The 21,682-nt window shown below is 49.1% G+C and overlaps 1 protein-coding gene across 1 annotated transcript in view; it reads left to right on the forward strand.

Moving 5' to 3' along the window:
- Positions 1–21,104: 21,104 nt before the first annotated feature.
- Positions 21,105–21,682, forward strand: part of CYTH4 (cytohesin 4) — a 35,864-nt gene continuing 35,286 nt past the window's right edge. Inside the window, exon 1 of the mRNA XM_061417395.1 lies at positions 21,105–21,233. Coding sequence (XP_061273379.1) covers positions 21,215–21,233 — 19 coding nt within the window. The 5' untranslated portion in view covers positions 21,105–21,214. The remainder of the gene's footprint in view (positions 21,234–21,682) is intronic.

Below are 21,682 nucleotides of genomic sequence, written 5' to 3' on the forward strand. Positions count from 1 at the left end.
AGTCGCTTCAGTCGTGTCCGACTCTGTGTGACCCCACAGACAGCAGCCCACCAGGCTCCCCCATCCCTGGGATTCTCCAGGCAAGAACACTGGAGTGGGCGCGGTGTGGCCAAAAAAATTTTTTTTTAATTTAAAAAGTAAAAAAAAAGAAAAATGAAAAGGAGGGGTGACTAGCTCCAGGCAGTCCCCATTGATGGTATCTGACCCCCCGCCTGGCATGGTCCTCCCAGAATGACTGGGCTCTGGAGTCAAATTCCTTGAGTTTTGGTTCAAACAGCCGCTGAGGGCTGTTTGCTACCCTCGGCCCCAACCCAGCTTCCTCTGCCGATTGCTTCAGGCCACTTTCCACTTCCAGTCATCTCCCTCCTTTCTGCTAGAGGAGCCTAGAACAGGCCCAGCAGCCTCTAGGGGGCAAGTCCAGGGCACAGGGAGGGGATTTTTGCTTGGGAGTTTCCCCACAAAGCCCTGGACGCAGAGCGCGGACCCCTTTCTTCATCAAGTACTCTCCTTCTGCCCCTGGATCAGGTTTTGTATCCCAGACACATCCAGGACCGAGCACAGCCAGGCCACTCTTGCTCCCCAGCCCTCAGGCCCCAGAGCCCTCCCCTCATACCCTGAGACCACCCTTCGATTGATGGATCACTGAGAACTACCCCTCTAGTCCTGGTTCCCCGGCCAGGTCACCCTCCTCCTCCTCTCGTTCACACATCTGCTCCTGGGGTGCTGTCTTGATCTTTCTCTTACACCCCCTGGAGTCATCTCAGCCCTCTCTGGGTTCTATCACTGTCCCCAAAATACGACTCGTGGATCTCGCTCCCCTGCCCACTGTAGGGGCTACCCCCACCCCCCACAGACGGCCCACTGGTCCCTGCAACTCCACAGCTTTCCACATCTCCCATCCCATTACAACACAACTATCCTAAACTGGAGCCTAGACAGCATCATGGTTAAGCTTTTAAAATTTTTTGTAATTTTAATATTTTGACATTATCTCTGAATGAGTAATAACATTCACATGGTCTAAAACCTAAAAGGCACACAAGAACTGACCATGACAAGTCACAAATAAGCCTATCTTCTAGCCCAGCCACTCAGTCTCCTCCTAGAAAACCACCTTCATTGCTAATTTCCTTTGTGTCCTTCCGGAAGTACCCCAACAGAAAAAGGCGTTCGTTATTTCCTTTATGTCAACCGCAAAGGGAGCACACGATGCCTGTTGTCTCACACGTAGCTGGTTTCCATTTATTATTTACCTTCAAGTTTGTTCCACATTTGCCGATAAAGAGCTTCCTCATTCACTTTTGCCGCTGAACAGAAGTCCATTGTTTCACATGCTGGAATTGATCTGATTACTTCCTACTGAAGGATGGCTTGGTTTTCCTCAGCCCGTTTCTCCTCCAGCTGTGCTGCCGTGTATTACAGCGTGCACACACCGTTTGGTCAGGTGTGAGTGTCTGAAGACTGCTGGGTGCTAGAGCTGTCGTTTGTCTCAAATCCCCTCCTGGGCTGTGTCAGCCATCCTCCCACCAGCGGGGCATGAAAGTTCTTTTCTCCTCATTCTCATCAACAGTCTTCTAGGTGACTTTCTTACGTTTGATATTCCAAGAAGCCAAAAAAAGAGAAAGCAATGGCATCTTAATTTGCATTTGTTTTAACATGAGCGAGCGGGCATTTTTTCATAGTGTTGAAAGCCATCTGCATTTCCCTTTTCTGGGCACTGTGTTTTCATGCCCTTTGCCCATTTTCTTATTCTGGCTTGGTCTTTTTCATTGATTTTCATTTTAGGAAAATTAATTCTTTGTCACATGGGTTACAACCACATTTACCCAGATTGTCACCATGTTATTAATAGTGGCTTGAACCAAGCAGACTTCTTCAGAAGCATGTCATTCATCTCTCTGTCTTTTCTTGTCTGGCTTCTAGTTTCTTTGTAATTCTTAGAAAGGCCTCTGCCATCCTGAAATTGCATTTCTAGAGCCTTCTATGATTTCTCCTTGCTGTCATGATCTCGGTTTTACGTTTGGCTAGTTGACACATCTGATACTATCACACTGTACCATATAAGGTACCACTCCTACCTTATTCTTTCCAAATGGCTACCCCCCTTTTTTCTTTTTCTTTTTTTGGCTGTGCTGGGTCTTCACTGCGGCATGCAGGCTTCTCTTTGCAGAACACAAGCTCCAGAGCACGCAGGCTCAATAGTTGTGGCTCACAGGCTTAGTTGTCCCAGCATGTGGGATCTTAGTTCCTCGACCAGGGATTGAACCCATGTCCCCTGCATTGGAAGGCAGATTCTTAACCACTGAACCACCAGGAAAGTCCTAGATGGCTGCCCCTTGACCAACACCATCTACCCCAAGAGTGTACCTTCTCCTCGCTGCCTGAAGCGACCTTCATCTCATGCTACCTTCATACATGGGTTTAGCTAGCCTTGAACTGAGCAGCATTTCTGGGCTTTCCCTCCTCTCTGTCCAGCATCCAGGGCCTTGAGGGTTCTCCCTCCTGAATAGTTCCACCTCCTTCTCTCACAGCCCATCTCACAGCCTGGCTCAGAACTCACCGTTTCTCTCCAGAGGTGTTCCGATGTGTCAGTATCAGTGCTGGGGGAGGTTTCCAACATGTCAGTGGGATCCTGTTTTCCCAGAGAAGGCACACTCCCATCTGGTTAGGGCAGGAAGGTCTCGATGCTTGTCCCCATCCACCTTCACCCTCTATCACCACCAGGCCAGACCCCAGAGGCCCTCCATTGCCCGCTCAGAGTGGTCTTGCACCTGCCATTCTTCCTCCCAGAAATCTGTGCTCCTCCTCCTGCCAGGCCAGATGTTACTTCTCCCCAAGACTCCGCATTGGGTGTACCACCCCCAGCTCCCACCACTCACCTCTCCACTCCTCAGCACAGCCCCTACCTTCACCCTGAGCAGGTAGGAGCAGAGACCACCCCCATCCTCCAGTCAGCCTTCCTGTCAGCCTTCAGGCCCCACATGAACCACACAGGACAAACCAAGGCACAGAGACTCCCTGGCTCCAGCGGCCAGAGGCCAGGAGTCTTGGGGCAGCTTCTACTCCATCCACTCTTAGTGTGCCCTCCTCCCACACGGACCCCCAGCCATTTAACCCCGTCACTCTCACCTTTTCCCTTGTGCCCTTGCTACGGTCAGTTGTCCAGCTCTGCCTGCTCTCATGTGGGTGAGCTGGAGCCCTAACCCTAAGCAGGGAGAGGGAGGGAAGACACCTTCAACAGGACCTGGCCTGGGGGGTGGGAGGACACTCCCGGACTACGGGTCACCTGTGCCACTCCAGGCTGACATGCGCTATTCAGTGCATACTCAACAACTTGTCCTGGGCACCGGGCCCTGGGGATATGGCAGTGGAAAAGGCCAAGACTCTGCCCAGGAGAGCTCAGAGCCGGCAGGGACACGGACTATAAAGAATATAACAAATAGAATGAAATACAGGTGGTGAAAGTGCCCTGAAAAAATAACAAAGGAGGCTGGGGAGAAGAGAATGACACAGAAGGGCAGAGGCAGACTTAGTGTGACTAGAAACCAGGCTGAGTTCTCAAAGATCGAAGGCTGAGCACTGCAGGAGGGACCTGCCAAGGGCAAAGGTGGGGAGGAGCTCGAAGTGTTCTCAGGCGCAGCAAAAAGGCCCGTGGAGCTTGAATGAAGTGCACTAGGCCAAGTGGCCAGCAGGCCTACAGGTGCCAGGCACCACTGTGCACTCAATCTGTGAACAGGGAAGCCACAGGAGCCACATCAATATGGCACCCTCTGGTGGCCATGTGAGGAATAGACCATTGTGGAACAAGGGCAGAAGCTGGGAGACCCTGTCATCACAGAAATGTCCAGGGGAGAGGGGACTGAGGCTAGGACCACCAAAGTAGTGGTGGAGGAGGTACAAAGTGGCTGGACCCAAGATATGCTGTGTGGTCTACAGGCTGATGGAGTCAAGGATGATGCCAGTTTCATTCTTAGCAACTTGGCAGGTAGACGTGCCGTTTAACCAGGAGGGGGTGATGGTGGGAGGAGAGGGTTTGCAGGATAGGAATTCAGGCTTCCGTTCTGGAAATTTCGGTTGAGAAGACTGTTGGACATGAGAGTGTCAAGTATGGAGTTGGATGATGTGTCTGGAGCCAGGGAAGGAGCCAGACTAGAAATATAAGCATGACTGGGACGACCCAGAGGGATGGTATGGGGAGGGAGGAGGGAGGAGGGTTCAGGATGGATTTTCTTTTAAAAATTTAGGAAAAAATAATTAATAAAAAAAAATTCATTGAGAACAAAAAAAAAAAAACAAAACAAAAGAAATATAAGCATGGAAAATCCCTCTTACCGTATACTTGTCACTGAGTATGAAATATCTTGGGAGGGGGAGAGATTCTGTCCCCTTTCCAGGCTTTTCCAGATCCACCCTCACCCAGCTTCGGCCTCCTGCCCTGGCCCCCTTCTCATCCTCCCCTCCACACCCCAGACAGCAGCTCATTCTCAGATTGCTCTTCCTGCCCAAGTTACCCAAAGCACCCTTAATTTCTCCCTACTTTGTTCTTCCAACCACACACTGGCTGCCTGCCTACCTCCCTACCCTCCAGCCCCTACCTAGCCCATTCATGGGCTGCACACAGTGGTTGGAGAAAGCCCATTGGGGCAAACTCCAGCTTCAGTCTTGGCAAGGCACTGAGGTCTCAGCCATCCTCTTACTGAGCCCTTGAGGGCGCTCTTTCACACACGCCCCAGGCCCTCTGACCATCACCTATTCAGGAACCACAAACCTTCTCCTTCAGTAGACCTCAACTCCCATCTCACTCTAACCCAGCCAGAGATGGGTCCTCCTCCAACTTCCTTCTCCCCTGACTCACGGACCTGGAGTCAGCTGTGTGGTCACGCCCACCCCCTTCACTAGCTGGAGAGCCGTGAGCACATGGCCAGTAATGTGCGAGCCAAAAACACTCCTAAGTGTCTGGGAGGCTGAGGCCACTGGGCCAGGTTTCCCGTTCATCATCTGTCCCTCTCCTCTCCTCTAGGATGCTGCTCTGTTCTTTCTGCAACATCTCCAACTGCTTTTCCACATTCACCCCTTCCCATACCGAGCCGCCCATCTTACAGAGGAACAGTCCTGGGAATTCGTCTGTGTTCCCCCAAGCTTCTACCCACCTATCCAAGCCATCTCTTGGCTTACCTCTTAGGAAACCCCTCACCCACTGCAATCTGGTTTTTCTGTGGCACAACTGTAGCAGGATCAGACCCAGATGTCAATACACAAAGATGAGGGGTCCAGGGACTAGGCCTAGAAGGGCTGGAGACTAGGGACCCCAGTGGAGATTGGCCTGTATCTATGTATTAGGCCATGTTCTTCGAAGGCACCAATGGAGCTCCAAAACGGATTGCCCCTCACCACCATTGAAAACACTCTCTTAAAGGTCATTTGGGACTTCCAGATTCCTAGACCCAAGGGCCACTTCTTGATCCTGAATCAGTCATATTTTTGTGCAGGAACTAAAACCACCCTAGTTATCTTCAGTAGAGAGGGATTTAAGGTGGAGAGTTTGGTGCTTTAAAAATCACAGGAAGTACTCTGTGAGTGGGTGGGCCTCCAGGAACGACTCCTAGAACACCACAGAACTGACCAAGAGGAGCTGCAGCCAAGGCCACGAGCAGGACAGAAAAGCACAGTGAGGGAAGGGTAAGAGAAGGCAAGTGAGCTCACCCAGGGCTCCATTACAGGCTCCGTTCTCCTAGCCTGACTGCATCACTCGGCTGCACTCCCTGCCCTTTTAAGCATACTTGCTTTGCATTTGCTTGGCTTCCTTTGCCCGAGGTCCAGGTGTCTACAGAGTCCACTCTGCTGCAGGTAACAGAAACCCAGCAGCAGGGGTTTGATCAGGTCAGTCAGTCAGTTCAGTCGCTCAGTCGTGTCTGACTCTTTGCGGCCCCATGGACCGCAGCACGGGCCTCCCTGTCAATCACCAACTCCCGGAGTTTACTCAAACTCATGTCCACTGAGTCAGTGATGCCATCCAACCATCTCATCCTCTGGCATCCCCTTCTCCTCCAGCCTTCAGTCTTTCCCAGCATCAGGGTCTTTTCAAATGTGTTAGTTCAATCAGGCAGGGGGCCTTATAGCCTATTCAGCAAAACAGGAGGAGGCCACCCAGGCCTGAAGCAGCAGTCAGTCTTGTGATGCCTGGGTTCTGCTGGTGTCTTGATACCATCATCCTTGGCACTTGTCCTGCATCTCCAGCTTGTTGCTGTGTATCTGCCAGATGGTGGCCACACACTCACCCCCCTGCCCCAGCCTCACAGTCACATTTCAAGCAGCAAGAAGGCGGAAGGGCAAAGGACCCCAAATTGCATTCTCTTAATGAGAATTTCTTTTTACTCAGGAAGGAGCACTCTTCCCCAGGGACTTCCTTATTGGTCATAAAGTGTCACATGGCCACCTTTGGCTGTAAGGGAGGCTCAGAAATAATAATTTAGCTTTCCAGACTTTGTCGCAGAGGAAGGAAAGGAGAAGATGGATTGGGAATAGTGTTGAGTGAGACAATTTTTAATGTTTGCCATAGCCAAAAAGGGAATTATTAATGGTTATCCAGGCTTCAGGCAAGGATGGATCCAGAAGCTCATATCATGTTGTTCGTGGGGCCATGCTCAGTCGTATCTCTTTTTGACCATTTGGACTGTAGCCTGTCAGTTTCCTCTCTCCATGGGATTTTCCAGGCAAGAATACTGGAGTGAGCTTTTCTGCCTCCAGGGGATCTTCCTGACCCAAGGATTGAACCCACATCTTCTGTGTCTCCTGCATTGGCAGGTGGGTTCTTTACCACTGCATCACCTGGAAGCCCTTATAAGATGTCATCCAGACTCAGTCTCTCTTGCTCTGCATCTCCCACTCACCATCCTCTGCTTTGGCTTAATTCTCAGGCTTCTTCTGGTGGTACAGGAGGCTGCAGATCTGTATCATTTACCCAGCTAGAAATCACACCTGAAAGTTTTGTTTTCTCCTTGTTCTGGCAGAAGTCCCAGGATTGAATCTCACTGGCCCTACTTCAGTCATGGGACTCCTGCTGAACCAGTCACCACAGCCAGGGGATGGAATATTATTAGCTGCACCTGGGTCATGCCTTCTCCACCTGCTTCCTGGAGCTACAGATGAGGTCAGCCTCATAAATCACCTGGACTGAAAGTGGAGGTGTGCTGGTCCCAAAAGAAAGCTAAGACCCTCTCTGGCTAAGGAAGAGCAGATGCCAGGTAAACATGAACAGCTGATGTCTCTAACTCCTGCCCTCGCCTTCCCTGACCTCTCTCCTGCAGGCCTTCTGCCTGTCTAACCTCATTCTCATCTCTGGGGCCCTCATCCAGCTTGGAACCTTTAGCACAGTGCTCCAAGGGGATCTGAGCTCAGTCCTATTCTCACTCCAAAGCCACCGTGACCTCATGCAGTTCCGTGACCCTGTGGTCATCTACATGGTGATGATGCCCAGACGCATACAGCAAGCTAGATCTCGCTGTGGAGTTCCAGATGTGTCAACCCACGATACTATGTCATGTATAAACACATATAATATACACGTACATTTGTAATATGTAAATACATACCACAAATACACATAACATAAAAATCACCGTCTTAACCGTCTTGAAGTGTACAGTTCCGTGGTATTAAATGCACTCATAATGTGCATCCAGCAACCACCCATAGCTCTTTTCACCTTGTAAAACTGAAACTCTGTCCCCATTAAACAGTGACTCCCCACCCCCTCCCCCAACCCCTAGCAACTGCTGTCCTACTTTCTGTCTCTATGATCTTTACTACTCAAAGGACCTCATATAAGTGGAATCATACAGTATTTGTCCCTTTGGGACTTTTTTCACTTAGCATAATGTCTTCAAGTTCCATGTTGCGTGGATGGAGCTTGCAGACATTCTTCATTTTGCAGAATTACTTCAAAAAATTCTTCATTTTGCAGAATTTCCTCTTCTTTAAGGCTGAATCATATTCCATCACATGTATAGACCACATTTTGCTTATCCATGCAACCATCAATGGCTACATGGGTTGCTTCCACATTTCAGCTATTGTGAATAATGCTGCCACAAATGTGGGTACATTTGAGGCTCTGTTTTCAATCCTTTGGGGTCTATACACAGAAGTGGAATTTCTGGATCAAATGGTAATTCCATTTTTAATTTCTTGAGGACCACCCTGTCATTTTCTACAGCAATTGTACCATTTTACGTTCCCACCAACCGTGCACAAGGGATCCAATTTCTCCACATCCTTACCATCCTTACCTTACTTGTTTCCTGTTTGTCTGCTTTTGTAAAACAATAGTCATCCTAATGGATATAAGATTGTATCTCACTGTAGTTCTATATTTCTCTGGTGATCAATGATGTTGAGCATCTTATTATGTGTTTATTGACCATTTGTATATCTTCTTTGGAAAAAATGTGTGTTCAAGTCATTTGCCCATTTTTTAATTGGGCTGTATGTTTATCTCTTGTTGAGTTTTAGAAGTTCAGTATATATTCTGTATACTAATCCCTTATCCTAAAGGAAATCAACCCTGAATATTCATTGGAAGGACTGATGCCGAAGCTGAAGTTCCAATACTTTGGCCACCTGATGCGAAGAGACAGCTCATTGGAAAAGACCCTGATGCTGGAAAAGATTGAAGGCAGGAGGAGAAGGGGACAACAGAGGATAAAATGGTTGGATGGCATCACTGATTCAATGGACATGAGTTTGAGCAAACTCCAGGACATGGTGAAGGACAGGGAAGCCTGGTGCGCTGCAGTATATGGGGTCACAGAATCGGACTTGACTTAGCAACTGAACAACAATAATCCTTTATCAGATATGTGATTTGCAAATATTTTCTCCCATTCCCTGGGTTGCATTTTTACTCTGTTGATAGTGTGTTTCTGCGCTAATTTTTAAAATTTTCATGAACTCCAATTTATGTATTTTTTTCCTTTTGTCACCTGTGCTTTTGATGTCTTATCCAAGAAATCATTGCCAAATCCAATGCCATGAAAACTCTGTTCTATGTTTTCTTTAAAGAAGTTTCTTGTTGTACATCTTACATTTAGGCCTTTGGTCCATTTTGAGTTAATGTTTGTAGATGGTATTAGGTAAGGGACCAGCTTCATTCTCTTGCATGTGGATATCCAGATTTCCCAGCACCTGTTGTTGAAAATCATACTTTTCTCTATTGAATGGTCTGGGCCTCTTTGTTGAAAATCATTTCTGTCTGTCTACTTTTAATCTGTTTTATCAAGTCCTTTTTTTAAAAAAAAATATAACTGTCAGAGCAACCTTTCTAAACTGTAAATTAGAGGTAGTCTTGGCTCCCAGCTCTTCACATCTGGTTGTGTGATCCACGGGGGACTCAGCCTCACTCATCTATGAAACAAGATCACAATGGCTGTCTCAAAGGGATGTGGTGAGGAGCTCTGGAGACAAAAGACATGAACACCCTCTATGGTGTCTGGCACAAGAGAGGTTTCCTACCAAGGGTGGTTCCTTCCTGATTTATTATCAGTCTGGTAAGATAAGAAATATATGCTGTGTTCTGGCATGCAAAACCTCCCACAGTCTAGCGACCATTTTCCTTTGAAAGCTCATCTCCCCGGCCCCTACTAAAGCCACAAGCACAGATTCTCTCACCTAACAGCGTGCGTTCCGACCTACAGATGCGCCTAGAGGTCACCTGCTCAGCCTCACCTCTGTGGTCCGCATATGCTCTTCCCACCACTCGATCCCCCTCCTTCTTCTGCCTTCTCTCCTCCAAGCCAGTCCACATAACCTCCCCTCTGGTCCCTTCACTGGTTATCCCCACCCAGAATCCATAATGACCTGCGTACCTGTTCCAAGAACTCATCACGTGCCCATAGAACCATCAGGGGATGGACTGCCCCATCTGACTGGCTGTCCAGGGCTCGGCTGGACCTCACTCTGTCTTGAGCAGAGGCAGTGACATGAAAAGACAGATGTGGCCATTGTGGGATCTCACATCCCTACCACTCACAGACCCTGGGACCCTGGACAATACACTTCACCCTGGGGACCTCAGTTTCTCCTCTGTAAAATGAGGATAATCATAACTATTTCACTGAACGTTTGTAAACATCGGAGATCAACGGATTGTTTAATGATGTATTCAAATATTACTGGAATGATTTTTAAATGTAAAACTCTATCAAATGGGACCTGTAGATGTTGAATGGACACCTAGGTCACCCAGGATGGGAAGCCAGGATGCAGATGCAGGCTGTCTAAATGCAGAATGCAAGTTCTCAACCACCCTGGCAGATGGACAGGTGGTGAAGGGATGGAGGAAAGAACGGCTGGTGGATGATGGATGGAGGCCGGGAGGGTGGGCCAGTCACTGGATGGAGTCAAGAGGCCGCCTGTGAGGCTTTTCCAGCTGAAGTCCAGCCTCCCCCCACTTACCCCCACTATTCCCCAAAAGGGGCTGGACTAAGGTGAGACACTTTGAGGCAGTCATCTCTGGTGCAGAATCTAAAGGGAAGCCAAAGTCACTAATCAGATAAATTAACCTTTAGGTGATAGCTTTGGAAATCAAGTGCCAAAAAGTCATGGTGAACAAAATATCAAAGTAATGTTAATTTTTTACCTTTGAAATAAAGATCAAATCTCACCCAGCAGTTGTATGACCTTGTCTGTCTCCCTTGGTCCTGGCCTTACCTACCACCCCAGCACCTCCTTACCCCTCACCCATCTCCCCCAAGACATCATTTCACTACCATCCCCATCCCCACCCTGAGCCAGCCTGGAGAGTCAGGGAGGGAAGTGATGGAGAATGAAAGAGAAGGCAGGTTGGGGGCGACTCTGCCACGCTATTCCCAGCGCCCAGCCCTGAGCCCCACACAGACCCCCTCAGAGGAGCTCCAGGCCATGGCTTCTCTGAGTGGTATCCCCTCAGCCACCACAGGGTGGAGCCCGTGGGCTGGTTTTGGTCTCAGAGGAACCAGAGGAAGAGGGAAGGGAAGAGGGTGGTCAGAACATTCTGGGTCCCCCATGGCTGGGTGTTGGCTGCTTTTTGTGGATTCTTTCATGAAATTCCTCACACCTTCCCTCGAGGGAGGTGCTGACATGATCCTAGGTTTTAGAGAGAAGGAAAAAGAGGCCCAGGAAGGGAAAGTGGGCCATAGCTGGTGGGGATCTGGCCATGTCTGCCAGGCTCCAACCACTTACTGGGAGCCCAGAGCCCTTGAGCCTCGAAGAGCGCACTCTGGGTTGGTCTTGGGAGGGCAAACGGGCCCATTCTATAGAGTTGGAGACTGGGGCTGATGTGACTAAGGCCTTTAGCTCCTGTCACACAGCCAAGGGGGACAGAGGAAGCAAGGGAAGCTTGACTGCCTGGCATCATCCCATGCCTTCCACCCCCTGCCCAGAGTGACCCCCAGCCGTGAGGCCCCCTGTCCTGGCCTGCAGACCCAGGCCCAGAGAGAAAGTTCTAGCAGGTGGGGGTCAGAAGTCTTTGTCCGTCCCTACTCAGTGACGATTTTAGCCAATTCACATGCCCCATCGGTCCCAGGACCATCTCAGGGCCCTGTGGGCCTGGGGTCATGTGAAGAAACCAAACGGGGCCTCCTCACAGCACTCCCAACAGCCTGGTGACCCGAACAGCAGGGTCTGAGGGGCAACCAAGGCAATCGGACAGGAGATAAAGAATAAAAAGCCTCGCCACCATTTTTTCCTCTATAACCATAAGGGGCCTTTGAGCAGAACATTCTGGGATTTCAGGATTGCAGGCCCATTGCCATCACAAACTGATCTATATCACCATCCCTGGACATGAGTCCTATGGCCCAGCCTGGCCTAGGGGCCTGGCTTCCTGATGACCGAAGGTTCTGGTTACCAGAGCTGCCATGATCATATGGGGATGACCAACCTCAGAGAGAAATAATGGCTCTCATTTCATCCCAGGGCCCCATTGGGAGCATTACCATCTCTGAAACCACGGTTAGCAGATGGAGAAGAGTTGCCGGCTGGCCACCTGCCTTTTGGTTAGAAGGGACTTTACAGTTGTAAAACGTAGAAGGTCGGGGATCAAAAAGTCCTGAGAACAGATTTGGTCAAACCCTGACACCCACCCCAGCCATTTATTCATTCAACAAATTCTTAACATCACCATGTTCCTCAGGCTAATGAATTAGAACCAGCCTCCTAGAGTTTATGATCCAGCAATGAAAACAAATATTACTGTCCTGAAGGCAAAAGGGAGCCAACTAAATGTTCTTAGGCAGAAGAGTGACGTGACCAGATTTATGTCTTAGAAAAATCAGTCTGAGTACTATGAGGGCAAAGGGTCAGGGTAAGGGTGGGGCGAGGCTTGAGGCCAAAGGACCTACTTGGCCTGTCACAAGAGGAAGGACAATGGTGGCCAGAATAGGGAGGTGGCAGCGAGGAGGCAGGACTCCTGAATAGGGAGTCCATGGCTCTGAGAGTCATTCCAGACACCAGGCTCTAGGGAACATTGATTGTCCTGGCAGGGAGGAGGGAAGAGAAGGGGTCAAAATTGACACTTGGGATCCCACCTGAGTGACTGGGGATGGAGTGGGAGCAGGAAAGCAGTACTGCCCTTTGCTGAGCTGGAAAACATGCAAGGAGCCAGTTTTGAGACCCACTGAGCTGAGAAAGCACCCAAATGGAGCTGTCAAGTGGGAAACTGGAAATGTAGGTCAGGAGTCAGAACAGAGCGGAATGTCGGTGTGGGGGTGCAGGCCTTGAACGATAAAGAAAAGGTTGCTAGCCTGCTACACACCACTGTGTCCATGTCTGCAGGGCCCAATGTGTTGATTGGCATGAGGAAGAGTGGCAGCTGGTGTTTTCCAAAGAGGGCACCACCGATCTCCCATCCACATACCTTCTCCCAGTGTGACCCTGTGACCGTGGTGGAAGTGACGCTGAGAGACTTCCAAGGCCAGCTCATAAAAGGCTCTTCCATGAGCCACACCCCTTGGCTCCCAAAGCTACTGGCTACCCTGGAACTGCCGTGTTGGAGGGGCCGTGTGGAGAGGCCACAGAGAGCAAGAGAGAGATGCCAAGGAGTTCTAGATGTTCAAGCCCACAGACCTGTCACCAAACATGCAAGACAGAGAGTCGCCAGATATCCCAGGGCCAGTCTTGGGCTGCCCCAGTTGATACCAACTGGGGTAGAGACCAGCTGTCCCCACTGAGCCCTGCCTACATTACAGATGTGTGAGCAAAATCAACGTCTTTTAGATCCACCAGGAAGTTTTGGAGTGATTTGTTTCATAGCAGAGCAGATTGGTGCTTCATAAATATGTATGGACAAACACTTCAGGACACGTGGAGAAAGAGAGCCTGCAGAGGAGACTGAGAGATGGTCAGGAGGTCAGAAGGGATCAGAGAGTGTGAGTGAGCGGCCCAAAGATACACAGCAGGCTGGTGGCCAAAACTTTAAGTTTGGTCTCCCCTGACCACTACACTTGAGTAGTGGTTTTGCCTGAGATTTTTATTCCATCTTCTTCCCTTTCTTTCATGTTGAGAATCTATATCTCCCAGACTCCCATGTATACAAAAATCCAGGAATATGAAAGTAGAAAATCAGGTTCAGGAGAAAAGAAGAAGGCAAATATGGCAAATGATGCTAAAATTGAGCTTCAGATTTGCCTGAGTTTCCTGGCAGCTGGAGTAAAAAGGGAAACAGGGCAAGTTACTCAGTTCTCCTTACTGGAAAGGCGGAAACAGGTGAGTTCCTCGGTGAGTTGCATTTTCCTAACACCCTGCTAGAAGAAAGCTCTGTGTACTCTTGATGTAAGGACCACTGAGTGACATCATGCCTTCAACAGCAAACACAGAAGTGGTTTCCTTATTTCCTGTAATAACCACTTTGCTAAAGGCTGACCCCAGAGCTCTGAAGCCCGGAATATACGCTGACATCATTTCAGAGAGGAGGACAACGTCTCCCTTGCTGAGGTCTCAAGCATCTGAACATATGTTGATTTTTACATTTTTATTTATTTTTGGCTATGCTGGGTCTTCACTGCTGCTTGAGGGATTTCTCTAGCTGCAGCAAGCAGCGGCTCCTCTCCAGTTGTGGTGTGCGGGCTTCTCATTGAGGTGAATTCTCTTGCTGCAGAGCACAGGCTCAGTAGATGTGGTGCACAGGCTTATTTCCCCCATGGCATGTGGGATCTTCCCAGACCAGTGATTGCAGAAAAGGGGACTGGGGGACCCTCGAGGACATGTGTAAACTGAACGTTTTATTAAAGCTCTATAATCAGACTTTTGAGAAAAAATAAGACTGTGGTAAACCGAGGCTGACTCAAATTTACATACTGAAGTACTGGGTTTCCATCTTTTGAAGACTGACAGAAACTTATTTTTGAGGAGCGGCCTCCAAAATAAGAACTGATATCCCAGGGAGATGACCCAACCTCAACCAGAGTAACCCAAAAGTCAGAATCAAACTTCGGGCTGAATCCCTGCCTGCTGGTGGCGAACAGGGGGCGAGGTGGGGGTGAGACATCTCTGAGCCAGGGAGCTGAGGGACCTGGGGGCCTCCTCTGGCCGCCCCCTCAGCTGCCCTCCACTCTGGTACATCCTCTCCTCCTTCCTGGGACCCTCTCCAGTCACAAACACCCTGAGTCCCTAGCCTGGCTCAAGTAAAGTCACTCCCTTCTTTAAAGTGCCCTCCTCCTCCCACCAGCAGACCCTACTCTCACTCTTTCCTCTCCAGCAACCCCACACTGCCTCCACTTCCTCAGCTCCCCTGCCTGCTGCCCTTGCCTGGCTGCTTCCCACTCGAGCCACCCAGCCATAATGCAATGGACACTCAGGGACCTTCAACTCTGCCGCCTGACTCTGCTGGGGACACCCTCATCTCAGGGTCTCTGACCACATCCAGGTTTCCTTCTGTCTCTCCAGCTGCTGCTCTTCCATCCCCATGGTGACCTCTCCCTCCAAGGCCCCACAGGCCAACACCTTGGTTCCTACTAACAGTCCCTCCCTGGCTGGGAGAGCCCATCAACTACCTAGATGCTGCAGATACCAGGGGCTCTGTTTACCAGGATCCCTGGCATTCCAGGTGCAAGCATGGGTCTGCCCTGGCCACAGGGGATGAACAGAGCCCTGGTGGGCACAGTCGAGTAAATATGAGATGCTTGGAGCTGCTGCAGCCATCTGGTGACCACAAGGGAGAGAGGACACGGGGATACAAGGCCTCTGGCTTGTCTCAGACCTCAGCCCCATCCCACCCCACAATGCAGCCACCCAGGCCCACTGGAGACCTTCTGCTTCTTTCCTGTCCCCGCTCCAGTGAGCTTGGGAGGAGGGTTCACCTGGGTCACCTTCTGCATGTGCATTATACACACAGTGCCCTTGGTTTGTGCACGTGTGTGTTCCTGTGCCCAGCAGAAACTTCTGTCCCCAAACTGCTGCAGCCCAAAAGGAGAAATCAGAGAAAATTATGAAGGATTGGAAAGGGGAAGTGGGAGTCAGGGAACCGCCAAGTGGAGGGCAGAGGCCTAGGAAGAGGAAGAGGTTCAGGGGAGGCAGAGAGCTCAGGCAAAACCAGATCCAGGCCTGGATTCATCCCAAGCCCCACTCTCCATTTCACCTCAAGCCTCCAAGCCTTGGCTTGTGCTGTTTCTTCAACATCCTTCCTTCACCTTCTCTGAAGCACAGACTCTTGCTTGAACTTCCAGAGGATTCTTTCCTTCTGTGTACACATACCAAGACTCCAGACCAGCATCCCTGCTCTGGGAAGCCCTCACTGAGTGGTGTGGCAGTGATTGGTCCAGGGATGGGCACATGACCTAGGCCTAGCCAATCAAAGTCATTCCCTGAAAATCTTTTCAGGTACGTCCTCTTTCTGAACTCAAAGGTGACTTGATATGAACCTGGAGCTTTTGGTGGCCAGATCAGCTGCCCCATGGAAAAAACTCATGAGACAGAAACAGCTAAGACAGACAGAGAATGAGGGAAAGACAGAGAGAGAACAAGGATATTTTGAATTTCTGGCCCAAAGCCAATCACATCCCTGACTCTCCAGGAACTGAGTCAGTATATTCCAGTTGAATCCAGACTGAGTTATGCTTACTTACAAACAAAAGATGCTTGAATTCTGCATTATCCTCACTCTTTTTAATGACTCACACTGACCCATCATCTGGGCACAAAATAATGTATTAAGCGTTTAGTCCCTGATTTGCATTTTGACTCATCCCCAATTCCCTGATTATCAGTGATACTGGGAGGAGCCTCTGTGAGCTCACTCACCCATTTCCACATATGTGCAGTTATCTCACTAGAGCCACTTTCTAGATGTGACCTTGAATATGAAAGTGTGCTTCACTGCCCATACACCTATCCATCCAACCCTGTCTTTGGCTGAGCCATGGACCCTCCCACAAGTCTAGGTTCCTCTGTCCCTCTGTCCTACAGGCTCCCAGGAAGTCTTGTGGTCAAACCTAGATGAGGAGTGATAGGTCTGGTGGAAATCAGGCTTGTTTGGTGAGCCCATGGACTTCGAGAGCCCTGCTGCTCAGGTCTCACAGGGCAGACCCCTGGCAGCCCCCAAATGCAGGACTGCCCCACCCACCAGACCAATGCTATCTCCAGCTACGAGTCATGAGAAAAATGAGAAGTCAGAGAAAATTGTGCAGGGGAGGGACTTCAGAGATGACTCATCCCAGATACTCACCCTACCCACTGCATCCCACCTAGTCCAGCTGACTTAACCATGTGCCCCATGAAGGCCAAGATTTTTGTCATGTGCCAGTGCCAAAAACAGCACAACACATAGCAAGTCTTTGATAAACACCAACTGAATGAGTGGACAAATGGATGGATGGGTGGGTGGGTGGATGGTGGATGGATAGATGGTGGGTGGATGATTGGATGGATGGGTGGGTAGATGAATGAATGGATGGATGGATGGGTGGATGGGTGGATGGATGGATGGATATATGGATGGATGGATGGAGGGTGGGTAGATGGGTGTGTAGGTGGGTGGATGGATGGGTGGGTGGGTGGCTGGCTGGATGGGTGGTTGGATGGTGCATCAGTGGGAGGATAGAACACTCTAACTGTACAGCATAAAGGGTTTCAAGGGCAGGTTCTGCCCCTTCCTCAGTCTAAGTCCCCTCCCTCTTCAGGTCTCAGTTACCTTATATGTAAAATGAGGTCATTGAATTAAACCACCTCTAAGCTCCTTCCAGGTCTCTTTCCCTGAGCCAACTGTGTTCAAATGAGGAATTCTGAGTGTTGTGGCAAACAAAGGTGTTATCCACATAGTTTTGCTACAATTTGATTCAACTGCTTTTTGTCTCTCCCTTAAGGTGTGGACAGGCTGCTGAATTTCTTTCTAAATGTTCAAAATGATGCTCGCATAAATTCAGAGTGGCAGTGAAGTCAGCACAGGGCTTGAATCTGAGTTTTGCCTCTTCCTGGCTGCATGACCTTGGACAATTAACTTAACCTCTCTGAGCTCAGTTTCCCCCTGTATAAAACAGGGATTGTATCACACTTCAGTGAGTTGTAAAAAGGATTAAATGAGGTGATGTGCACTTGGCACATCGCCTGACAGGTAGTGAGCCTTCTAGAAATGGTTGTGGTGGTTGTTTGGGGATTGTTGTGTGTTGTCCCATAACCAACTATGAACCTTCACCTAGTGTACATGAAGGAAACAGAGACTCCTAACATCAGGTCAGAAAGAGCTTCAGGAACAGCCCTTTAAGGGAAGCCCTTCTCATCTTCACTCTTCTTCCTAATCTCATATTCAAGCATAACAGCTAGAGATCATGCAGCCACTTTGGACCATGAGGAAACCCCAAGGACAGAAGCAGTAAGTTAGAAGGAGCCTGCATCACTGATTACCAGGCCTCCATGAGGGTAGTCCTGTATTACCTACCTTGGGCTTCTTTCTTGTAAAAGATATATACCGCTGCTGCTGCTGCTGCTAAGTTGCTTCAGTCGTGTCTGACTCTGTGAGACTCCAGAGATGGCAGCCCACCAGGCTCCCCCATCCCTGGGATTCTCCAGGCAAGAACACTGGAGTGGGTTGCCACTTCCTTCTCCAATGCATGAAAGTGAAAAGTGAAAGTGAAGTCGCTCAGTCGTGTCTGACTCTTAGCAGCCCCATGGACTGCAGCCCACCAGGCTCCTCCATCCACGGGATTTTCCAGGCAAGAGTACTGGAGTGGGGTGCCATTGCTATACCTCTAGTTTCTTTAAACCATTGTTATTTGGGTTTTCTGTTTCATGTAAACAAACTTAGTCTTATCTGTCCCCACTTTGCCGATGACTAAAAACAAGGCTCAAAACAAGGGAGAAGTTCACACAAGTGGCAGATGTTGAGTCAGGATTTGAGTCCATGTCTCCATAGCTCCCCTACTCTTGGCTCTACCAAACCCTTTGCCACTCATAGTAAGAGTACCTGAGATGCAAGAGACGTGGGTTCAATCCCTGTGTCAGGAAGATCCCTTGGAGTAGGAAATGGCACCCCACTCCAGTACTCCAGCCTGGGAAATGCCATGGACTGAGGAGCCCGAGAGTCAGACATGACTGAGCGACTGAGCACACACACTCCACCATTTCCCCTTTTGTAGCCATATGTTTGTTTTCTGTGTCTATGAGTCTTCTTCTGTTTTGTAAATGAGTCCATTTGTAGCAATTTTTTTAGATTCTACATATAAGTGATTGCATATGGCATTAGTCTTTCTCTGACTTACTCCATTTAGTATGATAATCTCTAGGTCCATCCATGTTGCTATAAATGGCATTATTTCATCCTTTTTTATGGCTGAGTAATATTCCTCTGTGTGTGTGTGTGTGTGTGTGTGTGTATCACATCTTCTTTATCCATTCATCTGTTGATGGACACTTGTATTGTTTCGATACCTTAACTACTGTAATAATACAAGCAGGTCTTTTAAAGGATAACATTTTCAGCCCCATTGTTAACACTTTTCTGCGCAGAGAACGGTACCTTTCTCCCCATTTCTCTTTTTGAAGTGACCCAGGAAATTTTTTTTTGTGCCTGAGGCCCAGATTTGTTGAGAAAGTTCTAGTTTACCATGAATATAATTCAAAAAGTTTTCTGAGAGACAACCTTGAGTTAGGCAAGAACCAGTGGGCAAGGGGTTATGGCATGGGGGCAGCTTTGAAGAGTCCTGAGAGTTCTAGACCAGTAGTGAAAAGGCCCAGCCACTGGTCCTGAGCTGGCCACTCACTCAAATTCCAACTTGGTCAAGCATCTCCCAGAAAGGAGCCCCAGCTTTCTCTTTTCCGCATGTCTCCATCCTCAACAGGCCACCCAGGGTAGCTGGGCCACAAGGTTTCTTAAAACCTTGCCTCGAAAATCATGTAACATCACTTTTGCCACATTCTAGTGGTTGAAGAAAGACATAGCCCAGCCTAGATTCAAGGGGAAGAGAAGCAGACACCGCCTCCTAATGGGAAGAACGGCAGTGTCACAATGCAAAGGGGTGTAGAGACAGCAAATGGTGGAAATCTTAGCCAGCTTTCACATCAACCAGGCCGTCTCAACTGTGTGCCCTTCACTCATCCATTCACTCATCCATCCATCCATTCATTGTATCCATGACCACCTACTAGGCTCCCAGCATTTCCCAGACATGGAATACAGAGGGGACCTTGTTGTCATGGGGCCTCAAGACTGATGGGGAAACAGATAAGTAAGCCAACATGTGCCACAAAGTTACAAGGAATGAGTGTTTATAGATCTTTATTTACACCGTAATTTTTTCTGATAAAGGATTGAATCAGCCTGCCCAAAAAGGCACATGCAATAAAATTATGCATTTTAACCCCTAAAGAAAACTGAAACCAAAGGGAGAAAGAAGATAGTGTTTACTGAATAGCCAAGCACCTCACACATATTCTCTCCCTCCATCTTTTTCACAAGCTGAGGAGAGGATTAGTATACCCCTTTTATAGTTAGGTAAACCGAGGTTCCCACCCAAGACGAGCAGGTCATGGTGGAGAGGTCTGACAGAATGTGGTCCACTGGAGAAGGGAATGGCAAACCACTTCAGTATTCTTGCCTTGAGAACCCCATGAACAGTATGAAAAGGCAAAATGATAGGATACTGAAAGAGGAACTCCCCAGGTCAGTAGGTGCCCAATATGCTACTGGAGATCAGTGGAGACGATGGATATGAGTTTGAGTGAACTCCAGGAGTTGGTGATGGACAGGGAGGCTTGGCATGCTGCGATCGTGGGGTTGCAAAGAGTTGGACACGACTGAGCAACTGAACTGAACTGAAACTGAGGTTCATGGTAGACAAATGACTCACTCAAGTTCACAAGGGTCCTGAATGGCAGGGCTAAGTCTCACTGCTGAGTCTGGCCTCAAAGTCTGCGTGCGACAACAGAACAGCTGTAAAAGAGCTTTGGATTTGGTGGAGCTTCCTAGTAGCCTGGGGGAAAAGGGAAACTGAACATATTGCCCAGTGGATAACTAGATGAGAAAAACCTAGGTATTTCATTGAGGGGAAGCAAAGCCCTGCTTAGCATTGAATTAATTTTTCTTTGCTCAAGAAAGAGTTGGTGAAAGAGAGTTTATGGGGTGGAATTAATGGGGCTCAGCTTGGACCATCTAAGTTGGATGATCCTTTAAAAAAAAATGTATATATTTGGCTGTGCTAGGTCTTAGTTGCTGCTCACAGAATCTTTGTTCTTCATTGGAGCATGCAGAATCTTTAGTTGCAGCATGTGGGATCTAGTTCCCTGGCCAGGGATTGAACCCGGGCCCCCTGCATTGGGAGTGTGGAATCTTAGCCACTGGACCACCAGGGAAACCCCCTGAATGGCCCCTAAGTTTATAGGCAGGGAGGTTCTGTTCTCCAGTAATCATCTTCGTCTGTGTGTGTTTCTCTGTGTCACTGTCTTTCTCTTTTTACCCACCCTCTCATCCCTCTTTCTGTCTCCCTTTGCCTCTATTCCTCCCTTGCCTACACTCGAAATGCAAAGAATCCCCACCACTCAAACTCCGCTGGTTTTAGGAAGTGCTACTACGTCAAGAGCCTGCGCACTAGACCCCAGCAAGACAGGACTTCCTCCCCAGGCTGTGCTGGGCGGAGCAAACGGGAAGGGGCCTGGTGTGTCTGAGGTGACACATCCCTGCCTGAGCAGCCCGAGTGGCAGCGGGGTCAGCGGGCTGCAGGAGTGCAGGCCACTCTCCCCCGGGGGCTTCAGAATGGACTTGTGCCACCCAGGTAAGCACCTGGGCTGACCTGTCTGGGCCTCAGTTTCCTATTCTGTAGAATGGGGGTAATAGTGCCTGCCTCACAGGAAGCAGCATGTATAAATAGATATAACACAGGTGGGACATGCAGAAACAGGCGACAGACGTTGATGAGCTCAGGCTAGGTGCCAAGCTGTGTTGTAAGTACTGGGAGTCCAGCAAACAAAGCAGGCATGGCCCCTGCCCTAATGAGCTTACACTCCAGAGAAGGAGACAGACAGTAAATATATAAATGTGCTATCAGATGGTGAGAAGCAGGATGAAGAACAGTAAAGTGAGATAAGGAAGATGGGAGAGAGTGGCCAAGAAGGCCTCAAGAGGAGGCACTGTTTGAGCAGAGACTTGTAGCAGAGAAAGGAGTGATCCATGTGGGTTTCTGGGAAAAGAACTTTCCAGGCAAAGGAATCGTCAGTGCAAAGG

Source organism: Bos javanicus, chromosome 5, assembly GCF_032452875.1.
Source record: "Bos javanicus breed banteng chromosome 5, ARS-OSU_banteng_1.0, whole genome shotgun sequence".
NCBI classification, from domain to species: Eukaryota; Metazoa; Chordata; class Mammalia; order Artiodactyla; family Bovidae; genus Bos; species Bos javanicus.